Raw genomic sequence first — 19175 nt, forward strand, 5'->3', positions numbered from 1 at the left:
GAGCACCTCGGCACAACTGCTGACGCGAACACTGCGTAGGTGTGTTTAAGAACCTCTCAGCAGCCTTTCACATAGTGATAGAAAATGACTAGATAGGAAAAGCACTACAGATGGTCAGAAATGACAATTCAGAGACGCTCACGAGACGGCGTCTGCAAATTAGGTGCTCTAAGTCACATACAAAAAATACTTTAATATGAAAGGACAAAATGAAGGAAAACCCGAGTGTGCAGCACCTTTAACCAAAGAACCGTGGCCAATTATGCCAGGTCACAAAAAAGGAGATAATGCTGGAATTACCCAAAACGCACAACATTGGTGAAACTAACAGACTGAGATTGATAGCGCATGGTAACATGAACTGGTAATATTTCAAAAATGTGTGTTCCCATGCCTCACTGTAGCTCTGCACATGCTGACTGAATGTGTGAGAAGAAAGTATGTGAAAACCTTGTGTGGCATTATTTGAGGTGATACGTTTTGCTCTTTTTTCTGCAGTTTTTTTCTGCTGTTGTGTTTTTCTTCTGCATTATTGTAACGTTATGCTGCTGTGTAGTACTCTGGTTGGTTTGTTTTGTGCTGATTTTGTTCCTATGTTGCTTTGTCGTACGTTCTGTCATTTACTTTAGTTATGTCATCAAATGCTGCTACATTTCCAGCCAAATGCAGCACAATGATTTAAAATTCCTGTGACTATCAACTACTTAGCACTGTCTAAGGCACAATGCTGCTGCTCTAGCTCTTCAAATAATTAATACAGCAGTTATCCCAAACTTGTGGCAGAGACTTTAGCGCTCCCACTGCTTACTTTATGTGGTACAGCCCTATGTGGTTTGCTGGCTATATATCTCTGCAGTCAATAGCAACTAACCCCAGCGGGTTTCTCCCTGGTGGTATTTTGGCTATGGTTCAATGGTAATACCGGTAGGAAGTAATCATGGGGATGGTAGCACACTGCTGAAGGCCACTTTTCATGTAAGGAGGCCCTTATTGTCTTGAGTACGAGCACAGTATTTATGAATTGGGGATTACATTGTCCCCTAAAATCTTAAGACTGCCTGGGTTACTACACAATACTATGCACACTTTCACTGACGGTGAGGATGTAGTGAAGGGAGAATGGAATATTTACTGAACAATGACTGTTCCTGGCTCTGTTGAGAGTGATTTCAGTCAGGAACACCACAACCGAAAGAGGCCAATTGTTTCGAACGAATTTGAACCGTGGAGCAGAAAACTAAGAACCACCATAAATAAAAGTTAAGGCAAAAGAAACAACATATGTTCATTTGTATATCTCACCTGTAAGAGGTAGAAGAGGTGCTGGTAGGCCTCCAGCTTTTTCCTCTTCTCTTTGCTCAGCCCTTTGATGCCTTGCTTATCCCCGGTCACCAACTCATCCACCTGACCTTTACCTTTCTTATTCAGTTTCTTGCTGTGGGATACGACATCCTGTATGGCAAAGGGAAAGGTCAAAAATTATTCAAAAGCATCACAGCTAGCGAGAAATACTTCAGGTCAGTTTTTTTTCTATTTATGTTTTTTATTTTATTCTGAAGGACCACTAAATATCACATAGGCATGTGTGTTAATTACAATCAACAGCAAATACTTCAACTCCAAATTACTGCGCAATATCAACCTGTTCCATTGTTTACTATCTACAATTGCACTTGCCTGAATGCAACCTCAAAGTAAAGTGACACCACTGACCTGCAATGTGATCCTATTTTTTACCAGCAGCCCAATCTTGATGTCCATCAGATTCAAGTCTTTCTCCAGTTGCTGATTAGAACGAATTTTGGTAACCACTTCTTCTCTCAGTCTCGTCACTTCCAGTTCTTCCTGGAAGTCCAAAGCACTGTGGTCCAGGAGGTACACAAACTTACGCACAACATTCAACGGTGGATTTTCAGAGTTGACTGCAAAAAAATTGGAAGCTTTTAGAATTTAATAAGCCTTGACTGGTGTTTTCTGCCTTTATTTTGAGTCAATTGTAAATCTGTCATGATGGAAATAGTATAGTTATTACACAAGAAGGGATGAGACCAGAATGTATAAGTATTTAAGAGAGTGGACCTCGATAACTGTAAAGGAGTAAGTGATCAACTCCTGATTCCTCACCTCAAAGCACCAACATTGACTTGTCCAAGTTTCAGATTTTAACCTCTCAGGAATGATAAATACATTTTACCTACTTTTTAAACTCATATTTACTTTTAAAAATGTGACAAAACATTCTTGCTTCTTTAATTATTCCATCCATATTTTACTCTGCACGAGTTTACAGAACATGTGGAAGCTGAACTCCCACTGACATATAACAGATGCCTCTTCAAAGAGTGTGGTGTGCAGGATCTTAGCATGAAAGAATTATCCAAATAGCAGATTTTAACTTTTGTATATGAGAAGGAGGGGAATGAGGAGAGACCTATATTCTCACAAGGGCTTGTGTACAATCTCTCTTTTGCATCTTGAATTGGAGTCTAGTTGACTCCAGCTGCCCTTTGTTTGGTCATTGGAAGAAGATATGAGCACTGTTGTGAGCTCGGTTGGTCAGTGTGACTTTAAAAACAAAGCCAGCTGGGGAATTAAGATCTGGAGGAAGAACACCAAAGTAATACTTCCTGCTTAAGCGAACTGTGCAGTCATGGATGACCTTGCACATTTGGAGCTATGTGTTTAGACAAGCTCATGTCTGAAAGTAAAGCAATCGCAAATATTCATACAACATACCTTTAAGGCCACCACCTGCACATTTACATTAACTTGTTCTGGTTTGCAGTCTACCATATTTATTTTGCATGGGATGGACATTTGACATGCAGTGGGAAACCAGATGCAACACCCAATAGGTTGCATATAGTGTTTACTTTTTCTTCATAATTTAGGGCATTCAGATGAAGTCAAGGGAGTAAAAAATATTTTTCAGTGATAGGGTATTGGCATTCCAGGTCCGTGCTCATGTGTGGTTTTGTATAAGAGACACTTTGTACATGGTTCATATAAACAGTATTTAGTAGCCAAGCCACGATAATGCAGAGGATCTATCTACGTTGTTGCTGTGAAGGAGTGGATGAAGATAGTCGGAGCACAGACAACTGATCATATAGTAGATGATGAAAGAGAAAAGGAAACCCGAGATGTTGGTAGTGCACATTACATACTGCATGTGCCTCTTCTGCCAGAGTACAGCTTTCCACCACCTAGGAAAGGATGTACAGACTTTTTCCATGAATCCATGTCTGCATAGCAGAATCACGTAATACAATACAGACGGATTCAGGATGGGCAGAATGCTTGTTTGGTTAAAAAAAAAAACAGGCAAAATACAATTAAAAAGGTCAGACAAAGATAAAGTCCTTATTCTGAAGACCCTGCAAAAAATAAACACATGGACATCCACAAGGGACTTTACCACCCAACTTGCCCCATAAACAGCTACACAAACACATACTGCTCAGGCCCCTATCACAACCTCTACACAATCTTGTATTCATCATCTATGCAAAATGGAAACAAGTATCCTGGGACAGGTTTCAGGGTAACACCCCTCATCGGGCAGATGTGTTTGCTTTGTTCGCCCTAAGTTGGCAGGGTATGCCCAGGCGCTGGCACATGCTCACTTTGCCACTGGATTCAAGTTAACCTGGCTAATGAGGGCTGTTACCCTGAAACTGGTCCCAGGATGCTTGTTTCCGGTCCAGGGAAGACCTGGCCTGGCAGTTCGGGCTGGACTGTTCCCATGAGGAGCAGGGTCAAGACTGATTTGCATATGGCCATGTCTGAACTGGGGTGGCGTAGTGGGCAAAAGAACGATGATGGATTCAACCCAGATCAGAGTCTGGGGTGAGTATCTGAAAAGTTTCAGTGCTTCGTCGACCATCTGATTGTGTTTGCACTGTCTATATATAACCAATGCTTCTACCATGGCCATTGTAAGTAGTCCCGCATATGCGGAGTAGTAAGATCCACAGCACATAAGCACATGTTTTGGCTCTGGCGTCCAGGCACAGCAGGGTGTGCCTGCATTTTTAATGAAACGGGTGGATTAGGATGCTTTAGTAAAGATGCCTCAATCATACAAATTTACGATAGGGCTTATTAGAAGACCGTAGAATGCAATATTAATTTTATTATATGAGCGTATCACTGGCAGTCAACCTCAAATAGCTAACCAGATACGAGGGACATTAAATGGACAAAACAAATAAACATCAAAATTAACTATAATTTAAAAGTTGTATTTGAACTTACTGAGCGTCCGATAATCATCTCTCGCTTTGTTTGCTTTGAGGAATGCTTGAATTTTCACAATTTCGTCATTCTGTTTGAACGAAATTACAAAAATGAAATAAATATGACTTGATGGAAGGCAAAAAATTATTAACTTGAGCAGAGCCTGGATACCCTCTGAGGTGAGTAGTGAGCTATACAAATCAATATAGCATAACAAAAGAGACCTCCAAAAACATAGTGCCCAAAACTTGTTAATGTCGGAAGAAATACATTAACAGCGAAGTAACTTGATACAAAAGAAATGTAAAGATTTTTGCATATTAAACAAGTGCCCCTGCTTTTCCACTAGGGAGAAATACTTACATGGTCTTTGAAATACTGTAACCTTTCCTGATATTTTTTCCTTGCTAGTCTCATTCTTATCCATGACTGAATCTAAAAGAAGTAAAACAAAATGTATGCAGCGGTCAAGTAATTTATTGATAAACACACAAGTGATAGAAACTAAAAGTCAGACTGACAAGAAGTGCATTTAAAAAACCCATAATAACTTTTGTCAAATAAGTGACATGAGCTATGGAATTCACATGCCATCTCCCAGAAACCCAAATCCCTTATGTTTACTACTGACTTTCAGCTTTAGCCATCTCATACCTAAATTATGCATTGACACTTGTCTGCGATAAAATATGGTGAGAGTGTGGAAAATCCAAGTGGAGTGATTTCACTCATTTGCATGGTGTCAGTAGGTAGCTATTATAAGGCCCGCCCACACTTCCCACCATCCACTTCCTATATAGCAGCTGTCCGTCAGCGCTTCACCCCTACCATAGGTGGTCATTTGAGCATGAAAAACACACCAGCACAGTACCCAGCTTGCACTGCCGTGGTGCTGTATTGACTTGGTACTGCACTTGTATGGGTAGACATGTTTTAGGACACCACAGCTGTCCTCACGAGACACATGTATGAGGCCATTTTTCCAGTTCCTGCGGCAGCCTAAAGTTACAGAATGATGCACGTTATATTTATTTGCATTTGTGTCCTGTGGTTTTGGGTGGTATTGTTCTCCAGTTGAACTGACAAGTAGTCAGTTTGTGATCCTGGCTCTGCAATGGCAGCTGGCACAAGAAGTCAAAGCTTACCCGTAAGAGATGGTTGAAGGTCATGTATGCAGCCACAGCAGGACACAGGAATAGCATAGAGTAAACTATTGTCCACTCATAACTTTACATTAAAAAAGAACTTTTTATATGAAGTAGAAAAATGGAGGCTACTTAAAATAAGACACTCCAAAAGGTACGGTTAGTACTTATCCTAAACCACAGGCAGCTAGGGGTAATAAACAGGTGTACTCATTCCTCTTCCCCTGCTACAGCCCGGAGTATCTTTGTTGGACTTTTTACACTAGAGGGAGGTGGAGTAGCAAATGATCACTGGCATGTGGACTGAGGAGACAGAGGGTAGACATCCTAATTGGGGGTCGCTCTACTGTTGGACAGAAAATGGCCTTGATCTGCATTGGCAGACAAGCTGGTTTCGTCCATCTGGTGGTGCTAGTCAATGCGTGCTGCTGTCAACCTCCGGTGTAGCTAACTAAGTGGTCTCTCCATCTAAGGCCCCCAGGAATGCTCCAATGGAAGGGAAGCAGAAATGGCATTGCCCTTAATGCAGGAACCTCCATCATGCATTATGACCTCATACGAACAGAACACGCAGCTTTTAGATCGCATATATAATATAACAAAAGAACATGGAGGACCTGTAGCGGGTTCACTGATGTTGAGACCATTCGGATGTAAAACAAGGTCAGCCAGAAACATCCAAAAAAGTGTAGGATGTCAGTTGTTGCCACTGTATGTGTATGGCTGATCTGAATGTTCTGAAAAGTATTACGGGGCAAAAGCATAAAATGCAACTGTGAGGGACTTCCAGCGAGTAGAAACATTCGTTAAAAGAAAACCTATATTCATGCATTACATAAAGTAGTATTCTATGACTTGTCAGCAATGTCAAACAAGATCATGTCAATAATACAGCCCACACGAAAATGGTGAAAGAGAGGAAAACATGAAATCCTGCAGCTTCCTACTTAATTCTCTCACCAAATTTTGGCATAACCTGGGGATAAACACTGATCTGTAAAGGTCATTTTGGTACCACCATTAATCAAAGATAAATCCATCAGAACAACTAAATGCATGTCGGAAGGTGAACTCTTATTAAAATGCCCTATTGGAGCGGATGTGAGACTGGGTGCAATGCCAGTTAACTTCAAGGGAGGTGTATGCATCCACCAGCTGGAAGATGACACAGTAAAGAAGGGCCAAGTCATAGCGCGGAAGGCTGGCGACAACAAAGCCTGTTCCATCCCAGACGGTAGTTGAATATCATAAGTCAGGTTGAAAACAACAAAAAAGGAACAGTCTATCCATGCTAGAGATTGCAGAAGTCTAAACCCTTTGCAGCTGCCATGCCGTTAAAGTGCATTGTTCGCCCTAAGAAAGTGGTACAATCCTAGGATGTTTGGACAACAATACTCCTACATGTTCTGTAACGCGAGATACCGGCTTTATTTATAATTGAAAAAACTTGATTAGTACACATTATCTATGGGTTAGATAGCAGCATCATGGCAGGCCAGTTAATTCGCAAGGTTATAGGTCTTGGGAAAAAAGAGAATTTTTCAAGAATGGCTTAAGATAAAATTCATTGTAAGGTACAAAGTGACAGGAAACTGATGTTCTAACTGCAGAAGAAACAGAGAGATGAACTGAATGAACAACTGAGACTTATATCCTTATAGTGTTGAAGGTGACACATTGTGTTCACCAATCATCTTGATTTGAACAATCTGAGTCTGTGCTGACCTATGGCAATAAAAAAATAAAAAAAAGGCTTCACATCAACATCATCAATACTTCTTCAGTCTTCTTGAGATATGGCCAACTAAAGCTGCTTCAACATAATCCGTACATACTTACATTAATGACACAAATGGGGTATTTTTGATATAAGTAATTAAACAACAGAAGAGTGAGTCCTATAAATTTAGAGCCAGCAAGAGGAGTCACTTGTTAACCCTTTCCGTGCATTGGACGGCCGGGAGCCGTCTGACGTCACGGGTGGCGTGTGCGTTGGACGGCTCCCGGCCGTCATAGCACCCACCCACGGGGGAAGCGCTGGCGCTCCCCCTGTGGGCCGCCCATTTATGTGCCCCCACCGGGGAAGGCAGGGGTCTCCCCGCGCCCCTCCTCCACATCATCAATGACATCAGCGCGCGAGGCTGACGTCATTGAAGGGGTGGCGGGGGGGGGGGTAGATTTCACCTTTTTTTTTAAATCTAGGGCCCACTAGGCCACCAGGGATTTTTTTTTAGGGCGAGTGACCCCATGGGCAAGGGTCGCTCTCCTTTGGGGGCTGTTTCTTTCCATGTTTGGGCCCACTAGACCATCAGGGATTTGTTTGTGGGGAGTGGCCTCTTGTGCAAGGGCCACTCCTCTTTGGGGAGCATTAATTTGGCCATTTCTGCACCCCTGGGGGGGGAGATCGGCATTTTTTTTTGTATGGCCACTAGGCCACCATGGATTTATTTGTGGGGAGTGGCCCCTTGGGCAAGGGTCGCTCCCCTTTGGGGGAACATTAATTTGGCTGTTTCTGCCCCCCTGAGAGGCAGATTGGCCGATTTATTTTTTTGTATGGCCACTATGCCACCAGGGTTATTTTTTTTTTATGTTGGGGAGCGGCCCCTTGAACAAGAGTCGCTCCCCTTTATGGGAGGATGATTGTGGCCATTTCTGTAGTCTTTGGATGGCAGATTAGCAGAATGTTTTTTAGGCCCATCTGCTCCAAGGGGGGCAGAAGCCACTAGATAACAGGGTTTTTTTTTAATTTTTGTGTTGGGGAGTGGCCTCAAGGGCAAGGAGAGTGAATATTTTATTTATTCTGTTAGGCCCACCTACCCCTTAGCTTGGCTGGTGGATTGTGTGTGGACTGGTGCATTATTTGCATATGTGATTGTAATTTTTTTTCTTCTCCTTTTTATTCTAGTGTAAAGCTTTTGATTCCTGTTTGCGGTTTCGGCAGTGGTTGTTCTGCAGTTTTGCGTATTTGCACTTTTTTGGTAAGAAAAACATTTTTGTTGTATTTACTCCAGATGAGTATTATTGTCATGCATGAATGAATGTTTTTGTTAGTGGTGTCATAATGGCAGCATATTTAGTTAGTGGTTTGAACATGAAATTCTTTGCGATGTGTTTTGCATTGTCTTATGTGTAGTTTTCTTTTCTTAGTGGGTTATTATTGATCCTTACTGTGTCTGTGCAGAGTAGGTGGGGTGAGTCTAGCTGCTTCTGGCAAGTGAGTAGTATAGTGTTGGAGTATATAGGTCTTTGTGATAAAGCTACATGTTGTTCATTTCTTTTTTTACAAAGAGTTTGTTGTTGTTGACTTGTTTGACAAGTTACCTTTATTAGTAAGCATTATGGCTAGCCGTAGAATTACTGCTCAGCAGGTGGTTGGTACGCTTCTTGAATCTTCCTCTGAGTAGGATTATGAGACTGACAGTGCGTCTGAGGGAGAGGAGGGAGGGAAAGATTCATGCAGTGAGTTTTCTCTCCACATGGAATCATCGGCTGATGAAGGTACTCTCAGTGCGGATGAAGTGCCTGTTTTAGATGAGAACACTGATGTGCTGATGGTGTAAGAGGCATCTGGATTGCAGCCTGAGGCTGCTAGGCTTCCTACTGGAAGTGCTGGACTCTGGGTTGATCCAAACATGGTGCAGCCGGTGCTGCCTACCATTAGTGGTGATGCAGGGTGTAGAGTGAATTGTGATTTTTTTTTTGCCTATACAGTTTTTTCAGTTGTTCATGGATGATGTATTTTTGGGTGAGATTGTTGAGCAGACTAATGTATGCTGAACAGTTTTTGAGGGACAACAGTGCCAGACTTAGGCCCCGCTCTAGAGCTACCCGGCGGACTCCCACAAATCTAGATGAGATGAAGAAGTTTTTGGCTTTGACTTCTTTGATGGGCTTGATAAGGAAGCCATCCCTGGAATCATATTGGTCTACCAGTCCCTTGATGGCAACGGTCATATTTCCTGCAATTATGAGTCGTGATTGGCAGTTACTTTTAATTCGGATGCTGCATTTTGTTGATAATGCTTTGGCGTTGCCACGAGATAACCCTGACTGTGACCGTCTTTTTAAGATTCGGCCTGTTCTTGATCACTTTGTAGATCGATTTTCAGAGATCCATACTCCAGGCAAAGAAATATCTGTTGATGAGTCTTTGGTTTTTAGGCAGTACATTCCTAGCAAGAGGGCACGTTATGGAATTAAGATGTATATGTTGTCTGAGAGTAGGACAGGATATGTCTTTAATTTCCGGGTGTACAATGGTAGGGATTCCACTATTGACCCCCCTGCTTGTCTGTCCACTTTTGGAGTTTCAGATAAAATTGTGTGGGATCTTGCTAGAGGACTGTTTAACAGAGGCTACCATTTGTACCTTGATAACTTCTACACTGCTGTGCAATTGTTTAAGGAACTGTTTAAAGTGGATACTTTTGCTTGTGGCACAATCCACTCTAACTGTAAAGGTTACCCAAAAGAGCTTGTTTTCAAAAAGCTTGAGAGGAGACAGTTCAGTGCCTTGCGTAGTGAGGAACTGCTAGCTGTGAAATTTGTGGACAGGAGGGATGTGTACATGCTGACTACCATTCATGATGAGAGTACTTCACCTGTGACTGTTTGGGGTCAGCTTGGTGAAGTGCGCAAACCTGTGTGCATTGTAGACTACAATAAGCACATGGGTGGTGTCGATAGAGTAGATCAGAGGGTGGAACCTTACACTGCTATTCATAAGGCCTACATTTGGTATAAGAAGTTGGCCAGCCATCTCTTCAATTTAACAACTTTCAATGCTTTTGTTGTGTACAAAGAGTGTTCTCCTGCGTCAAAGATGATTTTTGTTCAGTTTCAGGAGTCTGTGATAGGCAGCCTTGTTGTTGTGGAACAGGCAAGCATTCCTAGAGTAGGAGTGGTGGAGGATGTGGCTAGATTGAAAGATCTACAATTTCCTGATTTAATTCCTCCCACACCCAAAAAACCCAATCCCTGTAAGAGATGTAGAGTCTGCTTGCGAAGAGGTGTGCGGAAGAAGAGTCATATGCACTGTGCTGATTGTCCTTCTAAAAATGGACTGTGTGTGCCCACATGTTTCAGATTGTATCACACTCAAAAGAGTTGTGGGGAGCAACCTTGAGTCTAATAGTGTACTGCCTGGTCTGTATGGTTTTATACATTTGTTCAGTTATCACGTTTGGCAATAGAATCATGTCTTTAGTTCCTGCTGTTGTTTTTGTAGTTATAGTTTTGTATCTAGTTGCAATTGGTTTGTGTTTTCTTTCTTGTTTAATAAAACATTTATGATTGTGTGCCTAGATTGGCGCTTGGCTGGCGGTGAGTGGACTGGCACTTGGCTGGTGGTGTGCGTAGATTGGCGCTTGGCTGGCGGTGTGCGTGGACTGGCGCTTGGCTGGCAGTGTGCGTGGACTGGCGCTTGGCTGGCGGTGTGCGTGGACTGGCGCTTGGCTGGCGGTGTGCGTGGACTAGCGCTTGGCTGGAGGTGTGCGTGGACTAGCGCTTGGCTGGCGGTGTGCGTGGACTGGCGCTTGGCTGGCAGTGTACGTGGACTGGCGCTTGGCTGGCAGTGTACGTGGACTGGCGCTTGGCTGGCAGTGTACGTGGACTGGCGCTTGGCTGACGGTGTGCGTGGACTGGCGTATGGCTGGTGGTGTGTGTGGACGGGTGCTTGGCGGACGGTGTGAGAGTAGTGACGTACTGCTGGTCACTACACACACTGCTAGCTAAACGCCACTCCACGCAATCCGTGAGCTGGTGTGGTTGCTGTGTCAGGAATGTGGGTGTTTGAAAGTGATGGGCCCTTGAATGGCGCTGTCTGCTGGTGTGAGTGTTGTAATGTGCTGGGACCGCGACTGGCGGTGTGAATGATTTTGTATGTGTCACACGTATGAAAGGTGTATGAATGGCCTGTAAAGAGGTTGGTGCCTTGTCGTGGCTTTACAGCTCACGAGCTGAGTCAATGGTTCAGCTTCTTGTCCTTTCAATTATTGACAGTGCATTTCATTTTTGTGAAATCTCTTGTTAATAAACTTTTATATACTGAACCATTACTCGCCCTCGTGCCAAATCCAATGTGTGTGCTTGAGGAATTGATGGCTGTCCAGTAATCTTGGTCTTTTTTGTCTCTCGGTCAAGGTGTACATTTCATCTAACAAAAACATACCAACTGTAGATATTGCTGGAAACTTAACACCCATGGGAGTACATGGTGATGTCTCTCTTGTGGATCCCAACAAGTTATCTTACCCACAATGTCCTGCAAACCTAAAAATGTGACTGTCACATTTTCCTTGCATTATTGTGCCCAAATTTTCACGCTGGAGAAAGTAACACATTTCCAACCCCCCAGCATTTCTACAAGTATCCAAATAGAAATGGTACCTCACTTGTGTGGGTGGGCCAAGGACCCACGGCAGCGAAGAGCCCAAAACCTATTGAGGCGACATCAAAAATGACCTATCACAAACCAACTTGGTTTTGCAAGGGGGGTCCCATTTGTTTTTGGCCCGGGGCTCGGCGGCCATCTAGGGAAACCTACCAAACCCACACATTTCTGGAAACTAGACACCCGAGGGAGTTCAACGAGGTATGGCTTGCGTGGGTGCCCCAACATTCTCCTACCTAGAATCCCCTGCAAACCTCAAATTTCGTTGGAAAAAAATCACTTTTTTCTCAAATTTCTGAGTGGGAATATTCTGGAATATGCATGGATCCACAAATTTCCTCCCACCCAGCGTTCCCCCAGGTCATTTTTCACTGGGAAAATGTGGTGTGTCCACATTGCATTTTGCGCTGTTTCCTGTCGCGGGCACTAGGCCTACCCACACAAGTGAGGTACCATTTTTCTCAGAAGACTTCAGGGATTGCGGGGTGGGTAGAATTTTGTGGATCCACGCAGATTCCAGAAGTTCCCACCACAGAAATGTGAGGAAAATGTGGGGTTTTTTTGTACACTTTTTTAGGTTTGCAAGGAATTCTGGGTAACAGAACCTGGTGAGAGCCAGTCAAGTCACCCCATCCTGGATTCCCCTGGGTGTCTAGTTTTCAAAAATGTATAGGTTTGCTAGGTTTCCCTAGGTGCCGGCAGAGCTAGGGTACAAAAACTACAGCTAGGCACTTTGTAAAAAAAAAAAAAAGGGTCATTTCTCACTATGAAAATGTGGTGTGTCCACGTTGTGTTTTGTGCCATTTCCTGTCGCGGGCACTAGGCCTACCCACACAAGTGAGGTACCATTTTTCTCGAAATACTTCAGGGAACAGGGGTGGGTGGAATTTTGTGGATCTACGCAGATTCCAGAACTTTCCACCACAGAAATGTGAGGAAAATGTGGTTAACAGAACCTGGTTGGAGCCAGTCAAGTCACCCCATCCTGGATTCCCCTGGGTGTCTAGCTTTCAAAAATGTATAGGTTTCCCTAGGTGCCGGCAGAGCTAGGGTTAAAAAACTACAGGTAGGCACTTTGCAAAAAAAGGGTCATTTTTCACTGTGAAAATGTGGTGTGTCCACGTTGCGTTTTGAGCAGTTTCCTGTTGCGGGCACCAGGCCTACCCACACAATTGAGGTACAATTTTTATCAGGAGACTTAGGGTAACCCAGAATTGTAGAGCAACTGTTATTACCTATTGACATTCGATGCATTTCTGCCTTCCAAATGAAATACAATGTGTAAAAAAAGAAGTCAATTTGAAAAATGACCTATAATTCTCATACTAGTATGGGTACTCTCAATTTTGGAAATGTGCAAATAACTACTGTTTCTAAACTACATTTTGTTCCCATTTCATAAATACATAGGTGTCTTTCACACCGATTTTTTTATGTAAACATTTTCCCAGAATAATTGCCATATACCCCGGTACATAACAAAAAAACATTGCAATACTCTGCTCAGTTATTGGCTCTGGGTTTGTCGGGTTCTTGGTGAACCTACAAGTCCTATATATCCCCACAACCAGAAAGGTCCAGCGGATGTAACGGTATATTGCCTTCAAACAGCTGTCATAATTAGAAGAAGTTACAGGTGAAAATTTTGACACAAATGGCTGTTTTTTTCAACTAATTTTCAATTTTTCCTATATTTAACTGTTAGTTTCGATAAAGAAACCTTGAAGGATCTACACAAATGACCCCTTGCTGAATTCAGAATTTTTCAAAATGTATAGCTTTCCAAGATCCATTATTGCTTTCAAACCCATTTCTACCATTAACTGGAAGAAGGTTGAAAGCACAACAAATAGCAAAAATAGGCTACATCCCGGTAAAATGCCCAAACTGTGTAAAATAAATTGGTTTTCTGTCATAAGTCTGTCATTCCCTAAAAGCTGACAAAATGTTGATTTCAGCCCCACAAACACTTTTTTGAAAACATTTGCAGGGAGAAAAGCAGATGCTTTTTTGCAGCACTTTTTTCCAATTTTTCCCCAAAAAAACACCAAAATGTAGCTGTATTTTGGCTAATTTCTGGGTCCCCTCCAGGGGTATCCACAAACCCTGGGTACCTTTAGAATCCCCATGATGTTGGAAAAAAAGGATACAAATTTGGTGTGGATACCTTATGTGGTCAAAAAGTTTCAGGGGCCTAAGAGCAAACTACCCCAAATAGCCAAAAAAGGCTGATCACCCTTAGTGAGGCATTCGTGTAGTACAACGTACCGATTCAACTTACGGTTATAGCGATGCCTTCAGAATTGCTGAGAGCCAAACATATACAAAGTGTAGGAAAACCTTACACCATGGGTCTTGGTGGGGGGCGGTGAATTGTAGTCACACAGCCATCAAAGACAAGTGCCCGTTTGGCACCTGGAGACTCCAGTCCTGAAGACCCATGGTGCAAGGCTTTCCTACAAATCGTATATGTTTGGCTTTCAGCAATTCTGTAGGCATCGCTATAACCAAAAGTTGATCCGGTACGTTGTACTACCACAGGTTAGGGTGCGCCTAAGCGTGCGCATACCACCGTGGTACATGGTCCTGAGGAATGCCTCTCTAAAGGCGATCAGAGGCAGAAACATGTTGACCATACGTTTACTAAAAAAGCCTAATCTGGATCACATGAACCTGCGAGTTACAGACCAATCTCTAGAATACCTTTTCCAGCAAATGTACTGGAAAAACTACTGAACAAACAACTGTCAGAATTTCTAGCCTCTGCATACGCCCTAGACCAATCACAGTATGGTTTCAGGGAGGAACATGAACCGAGACAGCTTTGATCATGGCAGCAGAGGAACTCAGGAGTGTACTGGATGCAGGTGGGAAGGCTGCCCTGATCCTTTTGGATCTCTCGGCGGCCTTCGACACAGTAAACCATGATATATTCCTGACCTGACTAGCAGATCTAGGAGCTCACGACACGGCACTCAAGCTGTTATCCTCATACTTGACCGAAATAACTTTTACAGTTAAATTAGGAGATTCCACATCTAAATCCTTTAAGTAACCTTGGGGGGTAACTCAGTGGCAGTCCCTGAGCCCTACCCTTTTTAATACATATGTTGCCCCACTAGCAACTATTATAAGGAACTGTGGGTTTCTACCAGTCTCCTACGCAGATGACACCCAAATAGTGGTGTCAGTCTCAAATAATCTAGATGAAACAGCAGACAGATTTAGCAATTGCATGAAACAGGTCAATCACTGGATGCAGTTAAACTGTCTAAAATTAAACGGTGATAAAACCGAAGTCATGCTGCTAGGGACAGAATTACATTTTTGTTGCCTAAATGGTGGCCAGATAGCTTAGGCGTCTGCCCCTCCCCAGTGGACAAAGTTAGAAATCTGGGAGTTGTATTTGACGTTTAACGCTCAGATTAACAAACTGTCCTCAACTGTGTGGTTCATTCTGAAAACGATAAAAAGACTTCTGCCTTTTATTCCCCAAGGATCATGCAAAACACTAGTAACGGCACTGACCTTATCCAGGTTGGACTATGGGAACGCCCTGTATGCCGGGATACAAATCTAACATCTAACAAAACGTCAGCGTCTACAAAACGCAGCAGCGCGGTTGGTGCTGAACATTCCCAGATCTGAGCCGGTTGCCCACAGACTAAGAGCTCTGCACTGGTTACCAATGGAGAAAAGGATAAGGTTTAAGTCAGTCTGCCTAGCCTACAAGGCCCTTCATGGGGTAGGATCCAATTTCTTAACTCATCTGAAACAATACAAGCCTCCCAGGAGTCTAAGATCTAGTCAGGCAAGTTGATTAAGGTCCCTAAATTCAAGCAGGTAAGGTGGGGGTGGAGAAGCTTCCTGCTGCAGACAGCTAAAACCTGGAACCAACTACCTATTACAATAAAAAATAGCTCCTCGCTACTATCATTCAGGACGGCGGTAAAAATCTGGCTCTTCACCTCCTAGTTAGAACATCATTTCACCGGCAGCTCCAGACTTCTGCATTAATTTAGTGCCAAGACGCCCCTGGGCATTGGTGCACTCTACAAATTCACAAATCAAATCATACCCACCTCACATTAGGATGTAACTGGCCAATTTAACCAGTCTTCCACATCTGCCACATTGTTTTTAACAAGTGCCTTGTTTTCCATAAAAAAATCATTTTTGGATAAAACTTTTAACCCCTTTTTTCACCATCACTTTTTTCGCACTCACAAAAATCACAAAAAAACTGCTCCGTTGTAATCAGGCATTGTAGCACACCAGGGAGGGGGTGGGGGGGGCATTCGGCCTCTCTGGTGCGGACCCAATGATGAAGCATGTCGCCAACTAGGTTGGTGAGTGAGGGTTCTTTTTAACAAGAGTGACTCCTCTTGCTGACTCTTCATTTATAGGTCTCACTCTTCTGTTGTTTAATTACAAATGTCTGTAGAGGGACTAAGAGTGACTCCTTCCCTTTTTCCCTCTCTCTCCCGTTGTTTGCTATATTTTTGATATAAGCAATTAAGCGGTGGGAGTGTCTGCCGAAATAACTGAGGAGACAATTCAATGGGCATTTTGTCTCATTATTAAAGAGTTCAGTGATGAAAAACTGTTTTTGAAACACGTGCAAAAAACATGTTGGAAACCTCTCAAAAGCATGAAAGGACTACAAGAATTCAGCCGTCAAACACATGATCAAAGAACAGCAGACTTAAGAGGTCAGTTGTTAAAGGAAATTTCTTCAAAATGGCAGTGAATGTGTCTGCTCCATTAAAGATGATACACAAAGGTTATGATGAACGGTAGCCTAGAGGGACCACTCTCGGCTCCACACCATGCGGGTACAGATTACCCATCTCATGTGCTGGCAAGAGTTTAAAAACATAAAGGAGCTGCTCATGCACTGGAATACCACAGTATTCCTCTATGGGCAAATGTTGTTATATTCAACGCTAATAAGAGATGTACAAGCATTTTTCACGATTTGTGGGAACCCAAACTCAAGACTTCCACAGTAAAGGATGATAGTAAAGCAGTATATGGTGTCATTATACACAAACCTAGAAAGGAAAAACATCTTGCTAACTACATATACAGGCGTGCTTTATTAGGCAGCTCTGGCCGTAGTGTCAACTGAAGACTTTATGGAAGATGTGGGTCCCACATCTAGAGGACTTGAAAGAGGACAGGCTTGGAGAATGTCATCCCTGTCAGTGCAAAAGATGTGACTCCAAACTAGACCCACAGCAGCAGTTAGTAGGTCAGAGGTCCATTGGAAATAACTACCATCATTTCTTTGCACCTTGAGCATTACAGACAAATATCAATCGTCACAGCAAAATTACCGACCAGAACAGTGAAAGATTCCCATACTAGATGTCATTATCTTAGCACGAGGAATTCAAAGCATTATGCAATTTAACAATTGTCTTTCAGTGGTCACAAATTTGAAGACTTTTACATGGCATAGAAATCAACAGAAAAGAATTACTCCATAATGTCCTCAAGCCAATAGGGTGGTGGAACGCTTCATGCTCAGACTCAAAAAGGCGATACTGTGGGATGACGTGCAGCAGCCCTCAGTTCCACAGGTACTATGGCAACCTCTATAGGCATATATGAATATATCCCATGCCCACACAGTAAAGTGCTCAATCATAGTAAAGTTGGGACAGCTAGTCCGCCCATGTCAACGCCAGTGGTATGCTGCCAGAGAGAATACAGAACTCAAGAGAAGAAGAACATCACAGAAGGAAATGGTACTGGTGCAATGAAGAGGATGGGTTTCAAGGAAGATGTCAGTTTCACACAGTTTAAGACAAACATTGGAAGTTATAAGACTGTAGAAGCTCCCCCGGACACTGGACACTAGTTCCAGTCCCCTGGAAATACAGGATATGGACATTGGAGAGAAGATTGTCTCAAATAACTTAACGTATGGTCAGCATGCTGGGGAATGGAGTCCATCAGAAGCAGCATCAGAGAAAGAGTGTCTTTAAAAAATATCATTAAATCAGCATACCTGGAATTGTGTCCATTTACCTACCTCACAGCTTTAGCGTTTAGAAATAAACGTCTATGTAGTTCTTTCCAGCTATTACTTCTCTACTTTAAAGTCATAGATTAAACCTGAAGCTATAAAAATCACCCTGGAAGTACCAAATTGCCAGCAACAATTTAGAGGTCATGAACGTACACATTTCAGAACAAGTTTAGAATAATGTTTTTCAAAACCACCGAGAGAGCAGATATAATGTCTAATGAAGTTGAACATTGTTCTGCAAGCTAGCAGTATGGCAAATATTCTGATGAATAAGTTTGAATGTTTTACATAGGATATTTTCTTTTCCAAAGTACAATTACATCATTATTTAATATCAGATATCAGGGCGAGTAACACACATTACTCTAATCAGTGTCTTAAATAAAGGACTTTCCCTTTTCTATGAATGTAAATGACAAAATATTTAATAGGAGTCCTAAAATATAAGCGCATATTTTAAGTAGGTGATTATATATCCTTTTACGTCAAAATGGTGGCGAAGCTGTGAAAACTCACTACATTAATCATGGAGCATCACTGCAAGCTAATCCCAGACTATGCACTTGCAGTCTCCACCACCCAAGATGAAGACCCGTTAAGGAGGTACACATTAATGAATCATGAAACTGCAATGAAAACACAGGTTTATCTGAGTGGTGCCCTGCAAAACCCCCAACTTCAAAACATTGAATCAGCTTACACTGGTACTGTGTGCAATATTATTTAAGTGTCTACACCCATGGAAGGCAATTGGTAGGTCACAGTGCCAGAGGAGCTGTGCACTAACCTCCTCCTTGATAGGGTGCACTCCTTGGATTTTAAATAGTTTGATCTTCCACTTTGGTGTTCTTGTGCCTTGAACAGCAGAGACGATGAAGCAATCTTACTTGACATATGCACAATACAATGCATGGGAAAGACTGCTAGGGTTGTGACAGAATTGACAAAGACAGAATTCGCAGAAGCTGTCGGTAACTGTGCGTTAATGGTACAGGATGTGCAGAGTAACTCCTCCTACAGTAAAGTGATGGCGAACGGTCACTCAGCTGTTAGGTTTGTGGACTCAGGAGCTCCGAGCAATAAGCAATATATTGGGGAGGGAAAGGTTGTTCATGAGACTGCAAAAATAACAAGGGGGTAATGGGAGGCGTCAAATGAAGGTTTCAGAATATGTTTTAGCTGAACTGAAAAACGGGGTGTGTCTCTCAAGACATGTCCAGTGTTAGGGTGAAGGTTGCATCACTTGGTAGCTGTGGCAAAGGGGCCTTAAAATTGGTTTGCATGTGAATAATAAAGAGCATATTTTGCAAATTAGTGAGGTGCTACCTGAGATAAATGAGTGCATGTTTGGTTCAAAAAGAAG

At 42.7% G+C, this 19175-nt stretch overlaps 1 protein-coding gene across 4 annotated transcripts in view; it reads right to left on the bottom strand.

The window, feature by feature from the left end:
* IQGAP2 (IQ motif containing GTPase activating protein 2) overlaps positions 1-19175 on the bottom strand; it is a 1048054-nt gene that overhangs the window by 191339 nt on the left and 837540 nt on the right. For all 4 annotated transcript variants that reach the window (XM_085632282.1, XM_085632281.1, XM_085632284.1 and 1 more), the window contains 4 exons: positions 4603-4674; positions 4258-4327; positions 1714-1922; positions 1303-1452 (listed from right to left, as the gene is read on the bottom strand). In XM_085632282.1, the coding sequence (XP_085488408.1) occupies positions 1303-1452; positions 1714-1922; positions 4258-4327; positions 4603-4674 (501 nt within the window). The remainder of the gene's footprint in view (positions 1-1302; positions 1453-1713; positions 1923-4257; positions 4328-4602; positions 4675-19175) is intronic.

This window comes from Triturus cristatus, chromosome 2_1 (assembly GCF_964204655.1).
Source record: "Triturus cristatus chromosome 2_1, aTriCri1.1, whole genome shotgun sequence".
Classification (NCBI taxonomy): Eukaryota; Metazoa; Chordata; class Amphibia; order Caudata; family Salamandridae; genus Triturus; species Triturus cristatus.